The sequence below is a fragment of the Lolium perenne genome, unplaced genomic scaffold (genome assembly GCF_019359855.2).
Source record: "Lolium perenne isolate Kyuss_39 unplaced genomic scaffold, Kyuss_2.0 unplaced10, whole genome shotgun sequence".
NCBI lineage: Eukaryota > Viridiplantae > Streptophyta > Magnoliopsida > Poales > Poaceae > Lolium > Lolium perenne.
Genome location: NW_027248968.1, coordinates 156,525 through 177,476, shown reverse-complemented (window position 1 = coordinate 177,476; position 20,952 = coordinate 156,525). Strand labels below are relative to the sequence as shown.

Below are 20,952 nucleotides of genomic sequence, written 5' to 3'. Positions count from 1 at the left end.
ATGATTCGCGGCCAGCCTTCTTTCCCAACTCCGCGGCGGTCGTCGCCATCATCGGTGACCAAGAGATCCAGTGCATTCGTGGCTGTCTTGCCCGGCGCCGGTGACAGCGATACCAGCCAGCCACGCGGCGTCTTCCCCGGCACCGGTAGCGTCCATATCAGGTGGCCTAGTCTGGGTTTTCGCCGTCGACTCCAAGCTAGGTTCAAGCCTGCCGCCGGCCGTGTCGTCGATGACACCAGCGCTGTGGAACTCAGATCCGGAGCTGCACCGTGCTCGCGCCTGGCGGTCGTGACCACAAGGTGATTTCCTCGTGCCCGACCCTGTTATCACTCGCATATTCTCACATATGTGGGTGATATAGCCACGTTCTCTTCTGCGCATTGTCTTGGTTTCTGATCCCATTCTTTCGCGGTTTGTTCTTTTGATCTAGCTGTACGTGCAACGACGTACACTGCCAGCTTCGGGGCTCCTCGATTTTATTTGTCCTGACTAGTTTCTCGTTCATGGTTTCTGCAGGCCTGTAACAGGAGCTGATTCACCCCCGTGTGCAACAGAGGCTGAACATCTGGGTTCCCTCACAAGTCAGTGCTCTCCTCACCCTTCCGCTCATGTTACATACATAGCTACCTGTTGACCAGCACTATGCATATACTCCATAACTACATTTTAGGTGTGGCCTCATGTGCTTCAAAGGAAATGTTCAACTCCTCTACCAGCATGAATCGTCTGGTTTCGATCGGCATCGCCGCCCTGCTTGTATCCGTGCTCGCTCTCCAGTTGATTGTCAAAACTCTAAAGAGTAGAATGTCCGCGCTCAGGTCACGACTACATTGGGCTGCTCTGCTGTTCAATGGCTGCCTGGGTTTGGTTTATCTTGAGCTAGGGCTCTGGATGCTTGTGTTCAATCGGGACGCTTCTGTTTATTGGTGTCTTGTAGCATTATCTCAAGGACTGAATTTGATCCTTACCAACTTTGCTCTAAGCATCAAGCCTCGGTTCCTTGGAGCGGCATTTGTTCGGTCTTGGTCGGTCTTGCAGAGCATCTTCGCAGCGTTCATCTCTTATTCTTCAGTTGCTGATATTGTGGCACACAAGAACATCACCGTCAAGGCTTGTTTAGATCTTCTGTCCCTACCAGGTGCAGCTCTCCTCCTTATTTATGCCATTCGACCAAGCCATGATGAGGAGGGTTATGGAGGAATTGGAGATTGTTCATTCAAGCCCCTGAACACGGAGACAGATGGCGTGGTAACTCCTTTTGCTCGATCTGGTTTTCTCAGTGAGATGTCATTTTGGTGGTTGAATCCTTTGATGAAGATGGGCTATGAGAAGCCCATTGAGGACAAAGACATGCCACTTTTAGGCGCCACAGATCGAGCACACAACCAGTACCTGATGTTCAGGGAGAAGCTGAAGCAGTCGTTGGGGTCAGACTCCATGCCATCAATCTTCTGGACAATTGTTTCTTGCCACAGGCATGCGATCCTGGTCTCGGGTTTCTTTGCATTGCTCAAGATTCTCACCTTAACTACAGGACCGATACTTCTCAAGGCATTCATCAATGTATCACTTGGGAAAGGGACCTTTGAATACCAAGGATGTGTGCTTGCTGCGGTAATGTTCGTGTGCAAATGCTGTGAATCGTTGTCGCAGAGGCAGTGGTATTTCCGCACTCGGAGATTAGGACTGCAGGTGAGGTCGTTCCTGTCCGCCGCTATTTATAAGAAACAACAGAGGCTGTCAAATGAAGGGAAACTGGAGCACTCTTCTGGACAAATCATCAATTATGTGACCGTCGACGCCTACCGGATCGGGGAATTCCCGTACTGGTTCCATCAGACATGGACAACAAGCGTTCAGCTCTGCATCGGTCTGGCGATTCTGTACAGCGCGGTTGGCGCCGCGATGATTTCATCGCTGGTCGTCATTGTCATCAATGTGCTCTGCAGCGCTCCGTTGGCCAAGCTGCAACACAGATTCCAGAGTAAGCTTATGGAAGCACAGGATGTGAGATTGAAGGCCATGTCCCAGTCACTACTTCATATGAAGGTCTTGAAACTATATGCATGGGAAGGCCACTTCAAGAAGTTCATCGAGGGGCTGAGGGAGGTCGAGTACAAGTGGTTATGGGCATTCCAGCTTAGGAGGGTGTACAACAATTTCCTCTTCTGGGCGTCGCCTGTTTTGGCTTCAGCAGCTACCTTCCTCACATGCTATATTTTGGAAATCCCTCTTGATGCTAGCAATGTCTTCACCTTCGTGGCAACTCTGCGTCTTGTGCATGACCCAGTTAGGTCAATACCGGATCTTATTGCAGTTGTGATACGAGCTAAGGTTGCTTTCACTCGGATAGTAAAGTTCCTTGATGCACCCGAGCTGAACGGGCAAGTGAGGAAGAGATACCATGCTGGCATTGATTATTACCATATAGCGATGAATTCATGCAGTCTCTCATGGGATGAGAATGCACCAAAACCAACTCTAAAGAATGTGAATTTGGTAGTCAAAGCTGGAGAAAAAGTTGCAATTTGTGGAGAGGTAGGGTCAGGAAAGTCGACACTTTTGGCTGCTGTACTCGGAGAAGTCCCCAGGACTGAAGGCACGGTATGTTATCTTCACCTTTCCATGAAACACATGGGTATCAATTTGTGAGTTGGTTCGACTTTTCATGAACACATATGAACCATTGTATTATGGTGACTTCAAGGAACCAAATGTGCAGATTTTTTTTCCTACAAAACCAGTCAAACTTAGAGCAATTAACTTAGAACAAACATTGAAATTTCAATTATTTTGGAACGGAGCAAGTAATAGCTAGTCTGTAGCTGTGAGGGTGCACGTTCTGAGGACTAAATCCAACGAGCCCGAAGACAGTCTGATCCAACAATGCTGGGGTGGTCTGACGGGATGCTAGGATCAGTAGTCCGATCCCTAGCCATCACTTTAAACTTACTTGACTATAGTTGTCAACTTGAAGTATGTTTATTAATTCTTTCTTTGTAAGTGCTTAATATCAAATTACTAATCTTTGGACAAACATTTCAGATCCAAGTATGTGGGAAAATAGCATACGTTTCTCAGAATGCATGGATCCAAACAGGAACTGTGCAAGACAATATTCTGTTTGGATCTTCGATGGACAGGCAAAGATACCAAGACACACTTGAACGGTGCTTGTTGGTCAAAGACCTTGAAATGTTGCCATATGGAGATTGTACTGAAATTGGGGAGAGAGGAGTAAACCTTAGTGGTGGTCAGAAGCAGCGCGTCCAGCTTGCTCGTGCACTATACCAAAATGCAGATATATATCTTCTAGATGACCCTTTCAGTGCTGTTGATGCCCATACAGCAACAAGACTCTTCAATGTAAGGTTATGTCAGAAGTGTGCAAATTGTTTTGTCATTTTATTGTGAAACTGGGTTAGAGTAAATTACACAGACACACACCTTTTGGGGCTGATGCAACATAAAACCACAACTCCAAGTAATGTTACCTTTAGTTGACATTCTCGCCTTCTCTTCCCCAACACTACTGGCACAGGCAACATCATAGCAGCCAAGGTGATGGTAGTTATGTGAAAGAAAAAATAACTTGTTATTTCTTAGGGATACGGTTCTAGTCATGTGAAAAATAACTAGAGTTGTAATTTTGTTTGTTACATCAGTCCCAAATGGTGTGCTTCTGTTTACTTACTCATTGTTTTATGAATCTCTTTGCTTTCTGACAGAAATATGTTATGGGTGCTCTATCAGACAAGACTGTCCTTTTGGTGACCCACCAAGTTGATTTTCTGCCCGTATTTGACTCCATTTTGGTATTTCTCTCTACCTCGAAAAACGTAACCATATGAGGATATTTTTGCCTCTATGTATTATATTTATCTGCAGTATTTTGGTTATTTGTCAATGTCATCTGCATCTGATACTACTGATGTATTTTGGGCAGTTAATGTCCAATGGAGAGGTTATCCGTTCTGGATCTTACCAAACTCTGTTGGCAGATTGTAAAGAATTTAAGGACCTTGGAAATGGCCATAAAGATACTAGTGGTGTTTCAGATCTTAATAACAACATACCCCCTAGCAGAGCTAAGGAAATATCGATAAATGAAAAAGATGGTAGTCATGGAAGCAGATATAGAGATTATGTGAAGCCATCACCAGCAGATCAACTGATCAAGAAAGAGGAAAAGGAAACTGGAGATGCTGGTGTTAAGCCTTATATGTATTACTTGCGGCAGAATAAAGGCTTGGTGTATGCCTCTTTTGCTGTGATTTCTCACATGATTTTCATTGCTGGGCAGATAGCCCAGAGTTCATGGATGGCCGCCAATGTCCAAAATCCTCATATTAGTACACTGAAGTTAATTAATGTGTACATTGTTATCGGAGTTTGCACAATGTTCTTCTTGCTATCAAGATCTTTATCAGTCGTTATTCTTGGGATTCAGACATCAAGATTCTTATTTTCCCAGTTACTCAGTTCCTTGTTTCGTGCACCCATGTCATTTTTTGATACTACTCCTATAGGAAGAGTTCTTAGCCGGGTAAGAATTCTTAAAGAAGATATACTCCCTCCCTCGGTCATGTATACAAGGCCACTTAGTCTTATCTTAATCAAACATGTTTAAGTTTGAACAGATTTATATAAAAATATTAACATCTACAATGCCCAATGAATATAGTTTGAAAGCATACTGATTTGATGATAGATCTGAAGATCCTGATTTTGTTGTGTACATATTGACATTTATTTCTGTAAAACTTGGTCAAACTTAAACCATTTGACTTAAGACAAGATTAAGTGATCATGTATACATGGACATAGATAGTAAAAGCAATTATACTTTTGTTCTACACCTGGAGAGTTTATCATGAGGGGTTAACTCGCTCCCTTTCTCTTCTAATGCAGGTCTCTTTGGATTTGAACATCCTTGACCTTGATATTCCGTTTGCTTTCATGTTCAGCCTTGCTGCCAGCTTAAATGCATATAGCAATCTAGGGGTACTGGCTGTTGTTAAATGGGAAGTTCTACTTGTATCCGTGCCAATGGTTGTTTTGGCAACTAGGTTGCAGGTAATTGGTGTGACTTCTTTTCTCTATGGATCATCCCCGTTTCTTGGGTTATATGATTTCATATTCCAATTCATGCAGAGGTACTATCTAGCCACGGCTAAGGAATTGATGCGGATCAGTGGCACTACCAAGTCTACTCTAGCAAATCACTTGAGTGAATCAATTTCAGGGGCTATAACAGTAAGGGCCTTTGGGGAAGAAGATCGCTTCTTTACTGAAAATTTGGATCTTGTTGACAAGAATGCCAGTCCATGTTTCCATAATTTTGCAGCAACTGAATGGTTGATTCAACGTCTGGAACTAATGAGCGCCGTGGTTCTTTCTTTTTCTGCTTTTCTCATGGTTCTTCTCCCTCAAGGAACTTTTAGCCCTGGTAAATTAACATTATGAAATGCAGTTTTAATCCTGATGTGTATGTGCCAGAGTCAACTAACTATATGATTTGACACTATTCAGTAAATTAACATTACAAATGGTATGATAAATTCCTTTTGCACAGGTTTTGTGGGAATGGCACTGTCTTATGGTCTTTCCCTGAACACGTCGTTTGTTTTCTCTATTCAAAACCAATGCAAGCTCGCAAATCAAATAATTTCGGTGGAACGAGTGAGACAGTACATGGACATAAAAAGTGAAGCAGCAGAAGTTGTCAAAGAAAATCGACCAGCACCAGATTGGCCCAAAGATGGTAGTGTGGAGCTTACAGATTTGAAGGTAAATATTTACATGTACAAGGTACCATCCTATTAACAAACTTATGCAATTGACTTTCATTCAACAGATTAGGTATAGGAAAGATGCTCCCTTTGTACTGCATGGAATCACTTGCAAGTTTGAAGCTGGAGATAAGATTGGTATAGTTGGTCGGACAGGAAGTGGCAAGACAACACTAATCGGTGCGCTTTTTCGATTTGTTGAACCTGCTGGAGGGAAAATAATTATAGACTCCGTGGACATCAGTACAGTAGGCTTACATGACCTGCGTTCGCGTTTGGGTATCATTCCACAAGATCCAACACTTTTTCAGGGTACAGTAAGATACAATCTAGATCCTCTTGGGCAATTCTCAGATCAACAAATATGGGAGGTAAAATGTGCACAGCTATCTATGTTGCTTTTTCTCGTCTTACCCAACCCAATAATCAGATAACATTAACATGAAAAGGCGTTACACCAAAAGAACCCAATGTATTTGTTAGTCATGAGGCATTTCTCTTTAGGACCGTGGTAATTCATGTCAGTTGCTGTGATAATAGACCTAACGATTTCAGAAAGTTCAGCACATTATCAAATGGGGTGAATAAACTGAATTAGGCAAATCCTGTATGACATGTTTGTTTTTTCATAACAAAAGACCTAGACATAATGTTGCATTTCAAAAGGAATCACTAAAGTGGATTTCAATGTGCTGCAGGTTCTTGACAAATGCCAACTTCTTGAAGTTGTCCAGGAGAAAGAACAGGGATTGGATTCACATGGTAGGAGACTTCAGATCTGAACAGAAAGCTATGCTCTAGTTATCTCGAAAATTCAAAATAGGTGTCAAAAACTCAAAATGCGTTTGCCCTATATATGTCAACCAGTTAGTAGTCTTAGCATATGCCTATTAGCTACATCATCGCGATAGCATGGTGTTTGTACCTATCTCCTTCATAGTACTGATTAAGAGCTTATCATACTAGTTATGGAAGACGGATCAAACTGGAGCATGGGCCAAAGGCAGCTCTTCTCTCTGGGACGTGTACTTTTGAGAAGGTGCCGTATCTTAGTTCTTGATGAGGCCACAGCTTCTATAGACAATGCAACAGATGCCGTCCTTCAGAAAACGATCCGGAGAGAATTCAAAAATTGCACTGTTATTACAGTTGCTCACCGTATACCAACAGTTATGGACTGTGATATGGTACTTGCAATGAGTGACGGTATGTTTCTCTTACCGGCACCTTACTATTGACCAGCATCAGTTAATATGGAATATGTGGATTATAGTTGAAACCAAATGTATTGTGGATCTTTCCATACTAATGAGCTATATGTGAACACTTCCAGGGAGAGTAGTGGAGTATGACAGACCTGCAAAGCTCATGGAAACTGAAGGATCTCTCTTTCACGAGCTGGTCAAGGAGTACTGGTCATACACATCGAAAACAACTATTTAGAGGACTTTGTTGATTTCGTTTGTATACTTGCTGCAGCGCTCCAAGAGATGAACTTAAATCAGCTTTAACAAAAGAGATATGCTTACCTCAAAAAAAAAAAAGATGTACAGTAACATATGCTTACCTTAGAGGAATTCATCTATTTGGAATCTGAAGAAAATACAGTGGTGTCTGCTGGTTATTTTCTCGAAAAATTAGTTCGCTATCTCTTGCTACCAGAAATTCTGAGTATCATAAGGTGCACTGTCGCCACCCTTCAGAATTGCTGAAGATGAGTACAGCAAGTCCCTGAAGATTTTGTGCTCCAGTAATAAGATATATAAATGGCCAAATAGGAGGTACATACAAATCTGCAACCCTGCTCACTGTACTGATTAGTAAGGCTAAGGAGGAGCTCATAGTATTACCAAGGTAATAGTAGAGCACCGAACTGGTCTTTACACACCTTAGAGCCAATGCACACTTCTTCCTTTGCATGCGATACAACTTGAGCATGTGTATTTGCTGACAATGTATGGTGAAGTATTTTGTCCATTAGTACATATTTATGTATAGTTGCCACCAGGCCTTGTTACTTATTTATGCTGAGTTCATTGACTTCATAAATGAAGTTACATTGTTACTGATACCCTGTTGAACTACAAACCTGAACTGGCAATACTCGTTGATGCATGCAAAAAATACTGGAAAAAAAACTTGAATTTAACAAGTCTAGAAGCTGAGCTAGAAGCCCAAAATATGTCAGCCTTATGCATACCTTGATTAGAGAGTAGAAAACATGCCAAAGACGCACAGGGCACCAACAGGAATAGCTTCTACACGCTACTTGCCTAATTCTCATCATTCTGTTTCACAAACTAGAACTGGTCTACGAAAACAACATTGGACTGTGGTAGGTTTGCTCCTGATTCCTCCCCATCAATTCAAACAGACACATGTCCCTGCGTTGCTCTCTACAAAGTCGCTATAACCTTTAACAGCCATCAGTCTCTTGCCATTCCGAGTCGACATCTGGGTTTGTCATTCCTCCCCATCAACCGAAGAATCATGGCTTGAGCGAACCCTTTTAACAGCCCTAGGATGAGTAACTTCAGCACGAATTATATGGACCATGAATGCGGAACTTTCCCCGCCCTTTGCCGGTACGAAGATGCAGATGTCGCCCACCTGCACTTGGTTGTCACACACGAAGTCCAACCAGTTGCCTGCAAGCATGCACGTGCCTTTTTCTATGAAGAATCTCGGCCGCCACTTCTCACTCTTGCCCAGCACCTGAAGTGTGACAGTCCCATTTTCATCCGGAAAGTGTGCAGCTGTGGCTAAGGCGCGTTCCTTCGAAATGATCTGGTTACATGTGGACAAGATTCGATGTCATTACACAAGAAACAATAAAGGAAAATTTAGGCTGAACGGAAAAGGCATGGTTTCAATTGTGAAGCAAAAAAGAATCATTTATCCAATCATTTAGAAAGTTCACGAGAACTTGACGATGCCAGGATTTTACCGGGGAATATAGAAAGCTGGAATGTAGCTAACCAGTTCATATCAAAAACAGTGAGATGCACATTCGATATAGAAGAACAGAAATATACCAGAAGAGGACTAGGTAGTTGAACATCGCAGTTCCTCATGGTAGCTACGAATACAATAGCTTCTGGTTGAATCTTCTGGATAAGAGGGTTTACTTTCTCCATCTGTGCTCCAGATAGACAGCTCCTAAATATTACCCCATAATCAGCTTCTGGAGGTGTTGGATGATCATCCGACTCAAAAGATTTGTATTCTCGAGCATTGTCTTCTTCTGTACAGAAGTTCACAGATAAATAAATCCACAAGCAATTAAGATTTGATGCATATGTGCATGCACGCTGAGAAGGTAACCTGATTTCTCAGATGAAGAGGGTGTCAGAGCCGCCTTTGTAGTATTCTGGCTAGAACTGCCCCTTCCACAGCTAGAGGATTTTTTAGTTCCTGTTAATCTTGTGGTATCATCATGGTGATCCTTGAAGTATTAAAATAATTTATACGACTTTCCTCCGTATTACCTTGATTTGAGCAAACATCAGTTCTTCCAAAAGGGGAATGATGGATGCTTGCTTCTGTAAACCGAAGGATTTCAGGTTGGATTTCCTGTGTAAGTTCATTTATTTTTTCCTCATCTACTTTAAGATCACATTGCCCTGGTAAGACTTGATCCTTTGAGAAAATATGAAGATCATCTTCTGCTACTTCTGTCTCGGTTTTTGGATTATCAGTGTACGGTGTTCTTTTACGGAACTGCATAATAACCATAAAAAGCAAGAATGGGAAAATAATACACCTTTAGAAATTGTATGCTGCAAACACAAACTACAGAGTGAATAAGGTAGAGAAAACAACATACAGGAAGTATTCCAAATGTGGCAAACTTGTAATGTTGGCGATGCAGGTCAGCAATTGCGATAAATTGGAAATCATGCTTAGAAACATGGCAGATCCTAGGCACTGAGTAGTTAATTTCACGGTCTACAATTCGCCCTCTAGGAAGATCCAGGTGGTCCATGTAAGCAATCTACAAAACCAGAGTTTGAAACAATGTTCATAGTAGGAATAAAGTTATGAACGCTTTTGGCAAAAGAAAATCTGGCATTGAAAAGGATAACATCAATAAATCCAGATACGATGTATTTAAATAGGAAATTGCACAAGCTGCAGCTTCACAGTAACAAACAGAAGAAGATACGTATACGGACTGCAGTATGAACTGAATATAACTGCAGCATTCACAGTACAATAACTGTGGCATCAACAGAGAAATGCCAACAACAAAATCATAATGCAATATGAATGGCTTATAAGTTTAACTTGAGAACGCCATTACCACCATAATTGCAGCATCAACGAAATCAAACAGAGTGCAACATGAAGTACTTATAAGTTATAACTGCAGAATCACCATAGCAATAACAACAGAAAAGAAATGCCGGCAGCAGCATCAAATCCATGTCATGAGTGCACTAGTGTACAACAGGAGGGAGGGAAGGAGGGGAGAAATTGAGAGGTCAAACCATCAGCAAAGGCAAGCACCCGCCAACCCAGAAGTTGGTCTTTTTTTCCTCCCTGGACTTGAACTGAAATTTCTGGACGTCGTCCATCAGATGCTCCGTGATATGGACAGCCCAATCGAGGTCCTGAACCTTTGACATATCTTCAAGGGGCCACAGGTAGTCAAGATCTATTGTATTTCCAGTGGTGGGGGTGAGCACTGCTGCAAGTGCAATAAGAAAAAATGTCCTCATGAAGGACTCTTCGTCCTCGTTGTTCTTAAGCAAACTAACAGCATGGGGGATGGATGCCCTTAGTCCGTTATTTAAGTACAGAGCTCGTAGTTCCTCGATTTTGTCCGTCTTCTCTCCGTGCAGCACAATGGGTCTTCCCCCTGACGGTACACCCAAAATTTTCTGAACAAGGGACTTGGTGAAAACTATTGTCTTGTCGGCGTTAATTCTGAACTCAGAGAATGGAGGGTTTATTTTCCCCATTATCCACTCAGCCAGTGGCTCGTGGACAGTGAACTTCCCAATGCGGTTGAAATGCGCAAATCCATACTTTGCAACATATCCCTGCTGCCGGGGTGTAAGACCCCGCATAATCTGCCGAATGCGTAATGCACTGAAACGGCTCCTGATGCCCACTTCACCCTGTAACGCTTCATTCATGGATCCAACTCCTTTCCTGTGGTCAAAAGAAACAAGCAGCATATAAGTAGTATGTGTGACCTTATAACACATATAGATGCAGAAACAAGACATTGTACTACAATTATCCCATGGTATCTTACTTCTCATTAATGGACAACTTTGATGACAGTGGAGGGGATTTGCTAGGGCTGACCTGCGGATTGACTGGCGATGACCAAGATGCCTGGGAGGCAGCCCGACAGAGTCCGCTCTGCCTGCTCCGCCCGCAACAAAGCCCCGCTTCCGCTTGGCCTTGCGCTTTATGTGTGCCCCTCTCCCGAAATATCTCCGATCTTGGCGGTCAGTTGCTGCATCCCAGCACTCAACAAATTAATTTTTGCTCCTTCCCAGAAGATGCTCCTCAATTCAAAGTAAAAAATAATAATCTAGGCTTATTCATATAATCGCGTATCGCATCTAGACAGGGTTTTTCTTGCGTGATTTTGAACTGGTTCGGTTCACGATTTGCGATGAGTTCCAGTGAAATATGCAGGAGCCGAACTAGCATTTCAAGTCGCTTGGAGCAGAAGATGAAACTGTTAAAAAAAAAAAGGAACTTTGGGCCGCCCACCTGGTTGCGGGAGATGGAGGGAGGCCAGCGCCGCCGCCGCTTGCATCGAGCTCGCCGCCGCCTCGTCCGCCATTTGGAGCTGCTGCAGCTCGCCTGGAGATCGCCGCCGTCCTACCATCGACCCCCGCATTCGTCGGCCGTCCCCGGCTGTGCGGCACAGAGAGCCCTCGCAGCTCGTCGCCGCCGCCGTATCCAGTGTCGTTATTTGTGAGGTTTGCCACCGGCGGCGGATCGATGGGAGAAGCAGATAATGGGAGCAGGGAAGGGGACCGGAATGTTGTAGTGGGACTGTGGGAGGACAGAAGAAGGTGTTGGTGTTTTCTTTTTTCCTTTTTCACGCGAAACCCCAGATTTGTGAGATTATTATTTTGGAGATTTACAACAAACTATTTTTACAATAATTAACTCTATCCCTTTCATCTCCACTAATATAAAAAGGGAGAGAGAGGCAGATCCAACTAATCCGAGCCCTACACACTAGTAGAAAACCTCTCATCCATCTAAGCCATTGGTACCGGTTCCCTTACGAACCGGTACCAATGGGGTCATCTGCACCGGTTCAAGGGCTCTGGCGGGCGAGGAGATTTGGTACCGGTTCGTGAGGAGCTTTCGTACCGGTTCGTGTTAGGAACCGGTACGAAAGGTCTTCGGCCAAAATTCAGACGCGTGGTGGGGCCCGGGCTGGACCTTTGGTACCGGTTCGTAACCCAGCTATATCAAATCGACCAGATCCCTTCCCGAGCCCCCTGGCTCTCATTTTTCTCTTCTTCCTCACACTCTAAATTTTTCTCCACCTCTCACACTCCAATAATCTTTATTTTTCTCCACCATTTTAACAAGATTAACGGCATACATCTATCCAAGGGTTAGCAATATCATCCTTCCTTCCTTAGGTTCCTAATTTAGCTCAGTTCTTTGGTAGTTTTAACTCGTACTATTTTTGTAGTGCAAGCAAGGTGTTCGATGAAATGCCTAAGTTAGTGATTTTATTTTTTTATATGCAATTTGAGCTGAAATTATGGTATGTTTTGTAGGTTTTAATTAGTATCATCCCCGTCCTTACCACTGTCGATCGCCAGCGTCGTCCCCTAGCCGGCACGGTACCACCTCGGTGAGCCCCTCTTCTTTTATAAAAAACAATTAGTTTTATGTGATGAACTTGAATATTAATTAAGTTGGTCACTCATATATCCATGATGTTGTGATTTTAATGATTTTTGATATACATATAAAATGCAGATGAGTCGACAATGGATGTACGGTGACCGGTGCCATCCCGAGTTCATTATCGGCATGCATTATTTTCTCAACGTGGTGAGGCAAACAGGGCGGTCGAATGATTTCATGTATTGTCCATGTAGTTCTGTAAGAATATGAAGGATTACTCTACCTCGAAGACCCTTCACGTCCACCTGCTGGAGAATGGTTTCATGCCCAGCTATAATTGTTGGACCAAGCACGGAGAAAGAGGGGTTATATTGGAAGACAACGAAGAAGAAGAGGATAGTGACAACTATCCCTTATTCAACGAAGACGGTGGTAGTAGAATGGGGGAAGACGAAGCTGAAGAAGAGCCCATGTTCGATGAGCCGATTTTTGATGACCCGGATGACGATTTGGGTCGGGCCATTCTTGATGCGAAGATGAACTGCGGAAATGAAAAGGAGAGGTTGAAGTTGGAGAAAATGTTAGAGGATCACAACAAACTGTTGTACCCAAATTGCGAAAATGGTCGAGAAAAAGGCTGGGTACCACGCTGGAATTGCTTGCGATGGAAGGCGAGAGAATGGTACTTCGACAAGGGATTTGAAAAGTTCTTGAAAATAATAAAGAAGATGCTTCCGGGGAGAACGTGTTGCCCTCTAGCACGTACGAAGCAAAGAAGGTTGTCTGCCCTCTAGGATTAGAGGTGCAGAAGATACATGCATGCATCAATGATTTGCATCCTCTACCGCGGGAGTACGAGAATTTGAATGCATGCCCGGTATGTAGTGCATTGAGGTATAAGATCGGGCGAGATAACCCTGGCGATGTTGAGGGTGAGTCCACCCCCGGGAAGAGGGTTCTGCGAAGGTGATGTGGTATGCTCCTATAATACCACGGTTGAAACGTTTGTTCAGAACAAAGAGCATGCCAAGTTGTTGCGATGGCACAAAGAGGACCGTAAGAAAGATGTGATCTTTGAGACACCCGTGACGGGTCGCAGTGGAGAAAAATCGACAGAGAGTTCAAGTCATTTTCAGATGACGCAAGGAACTTAAGATTTGGTCTAAGTACGAGATGGCTTTAATCCTTTCGGGAGCAGAGCTCAGTCATAGCACTGCCGGTGACTCTATGTATCTATAACCTTCCTCCTTGGTTGTGCATGAAGCGGAAGTTCATTATGATGTCGGTGCTCATCCAGGGCCCGAAGCAACCCGGCAACGACATTGATGTGTACCCGAGGCCATTGGTTGAAGAACTTTTAGAGTTGTGGCGTGACGAAGGTGTACTGTGTGGGATGAGCACGAACAAAAGGAATTTAACCTACGAGCGTTGTTATTTGTAACCATCAATGATTGGCCTGCTCTTGGTAACATTTCGGGCAGTCAAACAAGGGATACAATGCATGCACACACTTGTTTAGGTGAGATCGATAGTAATTATTTGGGAAACAAGAATGTGTACAGGGCATCGTCGATTTCTTCCAAAACAACATCACGTAAGAAAGAGAGGAAAGCATTTCGGAGGTGAGGCGGATAACCGAACGAAGCCTACCCGCGCTAATGGGGAAGTTATATATGATATGGTCAAGGATTTAAAAGTGATCTTTGGAAAGGGTCCGGCGGACAATCTGTTCCGCATGATGTTGACGGACACGTACCCATGTGGAAGAAGAAGTCGATATTTTGGGAGCTACCCTACTGGAAATTCTTAGAGGTTCACTCTGCAATCGACGTGATGCACGTGACGAAAAATCTTTGCGTGAACCTGCTAAACTTCTTGGGTGTGTATGGGAAGACAAAAGATACACCGGATGCACGGGCAGGACCAGCAAAGTATCCACGAAGGAAACAACCCGAATCCAGAGAAGTATCAAGGTCCTGCCACTATGCTCTTACCAAAGAGGAGAAGGAGATCTTTTTTGAAGTCCCGAGTAGCATCAAGGTCCCGTCCGCTTCTCGTCGAATATAAAGGGAATAATAAACATGTCGGAGAAAAAGTTTCAAAACCTAAAGTCTCATGACTGCCACGTGATTATGACACAATTACTTACTGTTGCATTGAGGGGGCCTGTAGGAAAATGTTCGAGTACCCATTGTGAAGCTATGTGCGTTCCTCAATGCAATTTCTCGAGAAGGTGATCAATCCACTTACTCTACAAAATTTACTGAAGGATGTGGTCCAATGTCTAGTCGGCTTCGAGTTGGTGTTCCCACCATCCTTCTTCAATATTATGACACATCTCCTAGTTCACCCGGTCGAAGAGATTGGCGTTCTCGGTCTGTATTTCTACACAACATGTTCCCCTTTGAGAGATTCATGGGAGTCTTAAAGAAGTACGTTCATAACCGTGCTAGGCCAGAAGGAAGCATCTCCAAGGGCTATGGAACAGAGAGGAGGTCATTGAGTTTTGTGTTGACTTTATTCCTGACCTTAAGCGGTCGGTGTTCTGAATCGCGCTATGAGGGGAGACTGCGTGGAAAAGGCACGCTAGAAAAGAAATCAGCAACGTGTATGGACGGACATTCTTTCACTCAAGCACACTACACAGTTCTACATAATTCCATCTTGGTGGCTCCGTACAAAGAGGAACACAAGGAGATCTTACGCTCTAAATACCCGGAGCAACGTGAAGATTGGATTGATGGAGAACACATGAAGACTTTCGGCGGTTGGTTGCAAACACGTCTCATGAATGTCACCGATGACGAGCAGCTGTACTTGTTAGCCAAGCAACCATCTTCTACTATATCGACTTTTCAAGGGTACGAGATTAATGGGAACACATTTTACACTTTCGCCCAAGACAAAAAGAGCACCAACCAAAACAGTGGTGTCCGCTTTGATGCAGAAGATGGCAATGGGAACAAGGTCACATATTATGGGTACATAGAGGAGATATGGGAACTTGACTATGGACCTAATTTCAAGGTCCCTTTGTTCCGGTGTAAATGGTTCAACCTGAAAGATGGGGTACAGGTAGACCCGCGATGCGGAATGACTACGGTGGATTTCAAGAATCTAGGGTACGACACCGAACCATTCGTCCCAGCCGTGAAGTGGCTCAGGTTTTTTATGTGAAGGATATGTCTAGCAAACCGAAAAAAAGAAAAGAAAGGCAAGAGGACACATCATACGATGAGCCAAAGCGGCACATAGTTCTTTCAGGAAAAAGAAACATCGTGGGAGTAGAGGACAAGACAAACATGTCAGAAGATTATAATAAGTTTGACGATATTCCACCCTTCAAGGTAAAAATTGACCCAAGCATCATCTGAAACAATGAAGATTGTCCATGGTTGCGTCGCAGTAAGAAGAAAGGGAAACGGGCGAAGAAAACTCAGAGGACTAGCTAGCTACATATAGGGATCATAACTTGTGTATCTCAATATGGAAATCACTTTTGTGTAATGATGTTACTGTGTGTAAGATATTAACAATGGAGATGGTTGGTTTGTTTTACTAGTTAAGTCACGGGCTTGCAGGGAAATTTTTCCGAGGCGGAACTTCCGAATATGCCATATATAGGGCATGTGCACCAAGGGCATATTCGAGAAGTTCCGCCACGGGAGATTTCCCAACCCTTTCCGCAACATTGTTAGAGGAGATGGAGTCTTCCACGGGCTTGCAGGAAAAAAATTCCGAGGCGGAACTTCCGAAGATGCCATATGGCGTGTGCACCAAGGGCATCTTCGACAAGTTCCGCCACGGGAGATTTCCCAACCCTTTCCCCAACATTGTTAGAGGAGATGGAGTCTTCCACGGGCTTGCAGGGAAATTTTTCCGAGGCGGAACTTCCGAAGATGCCATAGGGCGTGTGCACCAAGGGCATCTTCGACAAGTTCCGCCACGGGAGATTTCCCAACCCTTTCCTCCATCCATGGTGATGAAACTCTCCATCCATGTTGGCTTGTTGAGCTGCTTCCCATGGTGTATCGATGCTCCTTTTATAGGCAGAGCGTCCTTATCCTGCCGACAGCTTTAGTACCGGTTGCACCCACCAACCGGTACTAAAGGTTACCCATGCGTCCTTATCCCACCGACAGGGCGTCGTGCGCTACATACTTTATCTCATCGAGCAGGGCGTCCTTATCTTGCCGACAGCTTTAGTACCGGTTGCAGACACGAACCGGTACTAAAGGTTACCCACGCGTCCTTATCCCACCGACAGGGCGTCGTGCGCTACATACTTTATCTCATCGAGCAGGGCGTCCTTATCCTGCCGACGGCTTTAGTACCGGTTGCACCCACCAACCGGTACTAAAGGTTACCCACGCGTCCTTATCCCACCGACAGGCGTCGTGCGCTACATACTTTATCTCATCGAGCGGGCGTCCTTATCCTGCCGACAGCTTTAGTACCGGTTGCACCCACCAACCGGTACTAAAGGTTTGCCTCTGTCTTCCCGCCTATTTTCTTCCCACGCTTTCCACCGGTTCCCGCCTTTGTCTTCCCGCCATTTTTTCACTATATATATGTAGGCTTGGCCACCATTTACATATCACATCTAGACTCATATCTGCAAACCTCATCATTCTCTCCCATGGCTTCCATCGCATCTCTAACCCCCCGGGAGGCGGAGGCGCTTTGCGCCTCGAACTACCCCTGCCCGCCGGGCTACCGCGTCCCGACCGGCTGGTTGCTAAGCGTCGGAGGCGTACCGGTCCCTCCAGTCCCTCTAGGTGTGGCGCGCGAGATGGCCATAACAAACCACTACTACTTCGAGCTCACGCCGGGCGCGGCGGAGGAATCCCCAGTGGCATCCCGACTACAGCCCGACTTGGGAAAGCTTCTTCATCAATCGGCGTGAGAGGGCGCTTTCCAGGCATGAGGAGGGCGGTCCGCCTCCTTCGAACTTCAACGAGGCCGGCCGGCGGCTGTGGTGGCGCGGCCGGACTCTCCAGGGCGTCATGGCCTACCGTGGCCCCCGCCTGCGCTACCCTCAGTCCCAGCCCACGCGTGCTCACCCGCCGACGTTCGCGTACCGCGACCACGCTGGCAGCGACGATGATGACGGCGACTACTTCGACTACATTGGAGACTACTCCAGGGCTAGGCTCGTGTATGACTGAATGACTCCAACAGTAGAATTTGGCCATGTATCTTTAATTTTCAGTTAAGCTATGTACTTTTAATTCGAGTTCAATCGTAATAAAATTTTATTCCCGCCCTTTCTTTCCCGCCTTTTTCCGTCGTACGTGGCGGGAAAGTTTCCCGCGCGGACGGCGTCGGGGCGGGAGTAAAGAATAGAAATAGATAATATATAGAAAAGAAATAGAAAAAGGATATAGAAAAGAAATAGAAAAGAAATATAAAAAAGGATCCCGCGCGCAATGGCCGTGGCGGGAAAGTTTCTCGCGCGGCGTCGTGGCGGGAAATTTTCCCGCGCGGACGGCGTCGTGGCGGGAGTAAAGAAATAGAAAATAAAAGAAAAAGAAACAGAAAAGTAAAAAGAAACAGAAAAGTAAAAAAGAAACAGAAAAGAAAAAAGAAATAGAAAAGAAAAGGAAAGAAAAGAAAAGAAATAGAAAAGAAAAAGAAAAGCAATAGAAAATAATAAAAAGAAAATAATAGAAAATAAAAGAAAAAGAAACAGAAAAGTAAAAAGAAACAGAAAAGTAAAAAAGAAACAGAAAAGAAAAAAAGAAATAGAAAAGAAAAGGAAAGAAAAGAAATAGAAAAAAATATAAAAGCAATAGAAAATAATAAAAAGAAAAGAAATAGAAAATAAAAGAAACAGAAACAGAAAAGTAAAAAGAAACAGAAAAGTAAAAAGAAACGAAAAGAAAAAAAAATAGAAAAGAAACGAAAAAGAAAAGATAACATAAAAAGAAAAACAAAACAAAAAAAAAACATTTGGTACGGTTGGTGCCACCAACCGTACGAAAGGTCTTTCGTACCGGTTGGTGGCACCAACCGGTACCAAAGGTCGATCCCCTGTTTAGGACTTAGCGCGGGCAATTTCCCCCAAATTTCTTCTTCTTCCGCGCTAGAGACCTCGTAGACGCCGCTCCCCGTCGCCGACGCCGACTCCGTCATCGCCGTCGCCGTAGCGGCCGCCGTCGCCATCGCCGTCGCCATCGCCCTCGCCGTAGCCGCCGCCGTCGCCCTCACCGAAGCCGCCGCCGTCGTCGCCACGTCGCCCGCGCCGCTCCACCTCTCCCCGCCGCCGTCGCCCTCACCGAGGTGAGCACACCCTCCCCTCCCTCCCTCGCCTCCTCGGCCGCCGCGCGCCTCGCCGGGAGGAGCCCGCGCGCGCGTCGCTGCCGCGCCGCGGTCGCCGCCGGCCTCCCTCACGCACGCGCGCTAGGTGTTCGAGGAAATGCGGCGGAAGAGCTCGGCGACGAGCATGCGGCGGTGGATGTCCGGCACGCCGAGCGCGCGGAGGAAGTAGAGCGTGGGCCGGAGCCGCGCGGCGACCGGGGACACGAGCGGCGCGGGCGCCGCCGCAGCACGCGCGCGGGAGGTCGTCGGCGGGCACCCCGGCCTCGTCCGTCGGGAACCGCAGCGCGGCGGCGATGGTCTCGACCGGCACGGACATCAGACTCGGGCACATCCCCGCCGCGCGGCGGAGGTCCTCTGCGGCACGCCCACCTCCAGCGGGACGGCCGCGGCGTCCGCGCGGCGACGGGCGGCGACGGTAGCACGTGCTCCAGGGCAGGTGCCGGTGCCGTCGCGGGCGGAAGCCCGGTATGGCGAGGCTGCTGCCGGGCCTGGACCTTAGCGCGACGGCAGCGACGTGGAGGCGGCGGGGTGGCGCCGGCCTCGAGAGGCGGCCGTTGCTGGCATGGCGCAGCAGGAGGTCCTCCATGGCGGAGCCGTTGCGGTGGTTTCTTGGAAGCGACGAGGCGGGTGTCGAAGCGAGCGCGCGCGTGGCGGCGGCGTCCCGCTGCCGGCAGCCGCGGTAGTCGAACATGGCGTTGAAGGGGCCGGACGGGATCTTGGTGCCCGGCGGCAGGGAGAGCAGCGACTGGTTGAGCTGCTCCGCCATGTGCGCGAAGGGGAGCGCGTCGGAGCGGAACCGCGCGCGCTCGTCATTGTCGGCGACGACGCCCGCGGGCGCGTCCCGCACCACGGCGCCGCCCATAATGTTCATATATTGCCAAAACGCATCCATTCTACATTATTTGAGCAGTGAATTTCGAAGTTGATTTTGTCTCTGCAAATGAACTGCAAGATTTCTTAATGGTGTTTTTGTTTGGCATATTCATTTCAAAAGGAGGGCATATGTGTTTGTATTTCACATGATTATGCTATTAATTGATTTCTTCATTTTGCAGTGACATTGAGGTATTGAGGACGGCACCTTCGTCCGAGATGAGGAGGGGGAAGAAGCGGTGCAGAGATTGATCTATGAGAGTGCCCGTGGTCCGGAACCCGGCGATGGAGATGACAACGAGTACCAAGACTTTCTGAATGATTTTGGCGAGGGACTTGAGTCTGAACAAGTTAGAAAAGACAATGAAGTGTCCATCACAAACTCCGGCGAGGTGTATATCTATGTATCAATTAGTCTGTGTTCATCCCTAGATGCATTCATTTATTTGTATTGCACTTATTAACGAATAATTTTTTCTTTTAGCCTTCTGGATCATCGAGCAAGTCTGTTAGAACAAAACGAGGCCCGACGCGGGTGCTAAAGGGCGAGGGCAGGTTAGCCCTCATGGCATTCAAGGATAATGGTGAACCAGTGCAGCCCAAGGAGTTTTGCCGCAAATTTACAAGTCAATCCGGAGTTATTGTTAGGGACCATGTACCGATCAGCATTCAAGAGTGGCATAAGCCGAAGAACCCGGAGAGTGGTGCTAGTTATGTCAAAGACACGATGAAAAATTTTCTTTGGGACACGGTACTGACAAAGTTCAGCCTACCGGAAGACATTACAGAAGGCCAGAAGAATAAAGTCAAGGAATGGACATTGAAGAAGATGGCCATACAATTCCAGAGCTTCAAGAAAAATTTATGGGACAAATATAAGAATGAAGATCCAGTATTCGATGATAATCTAGTGAAGATAAAAGATCACTGGGCCGCATTTAAGGATTATAAGAAATCGTCTACTTTTGTGTCTCGATCGAAGAAAAATACCGAAAATGCTGCAAAGAAGAAACTTCCGCATCATTTGGGGTCAGGTGGCTACAAGAGTGCCATTCCGAAGTGGACAGCGTTTGAGAATAAACTGATTGATCATGGAATCACTCCACAGACATGGGACTGGACCGAA

At 45.8% G+C, this 20,952-nt stretch overlaps 2 protein-coding genes across 2 annotated transcripts; one reads left to right on the top strand and one right to left on the bottom strand.

Moving 5' to 3' along the window:
• Positions 1-5,466, top strand: LOC127328877 (ABC transporter C family member 10). Its single transcript, XM_071824756.1, has 8 exons — positions 1-299; positions 517-581; positions 671-2,604; positions 3,082-3,366; positions 3,729-3,815; positions 3,947-4,546; positions 4,912-5,076; positions 5,155-5,466. The coding sequence occupies exons 1-8, from the start codon at positions 1-3 to the stop codon at positions 5,464-5,466; spliced, it is 3,747 nt and encodes a 1,248-aa protein (XP_071680857.1).
• A 2,450-nt stretch (positions 5,467-7,916) lies between these two features.
• LOC127328866 (uncharacterized) lies at positions 7,917-11,789 on the bottom strand. The gene is made up of 8 exons (XM_071824757.1): positions 11,526-11,789; positions 11,109-11,262; positions 10,283-10,949; positions 9,619-9,786; positions 9,281-9,512; positions 9,117-9,206; positions 8,828-9,036; positions 7,917-8,579 (listed from the first exon to the last, which is right to left on the bottom strand). The coding sequence occupies exons 1-8, from the start codon at positions 11,653-11,655 to the stop codon at positions 8,256-8,258; spliced, it is 1,974 nt and encodes a 657-aa protein (XP_071680858.1). The 5' UTR covers positions 11,656-11,789; the 3' UTR covers positions 7,917-8,255.
• Between the last annotated feature and the right edge of the window lie 9,163 nt (positions 11,790-20,952).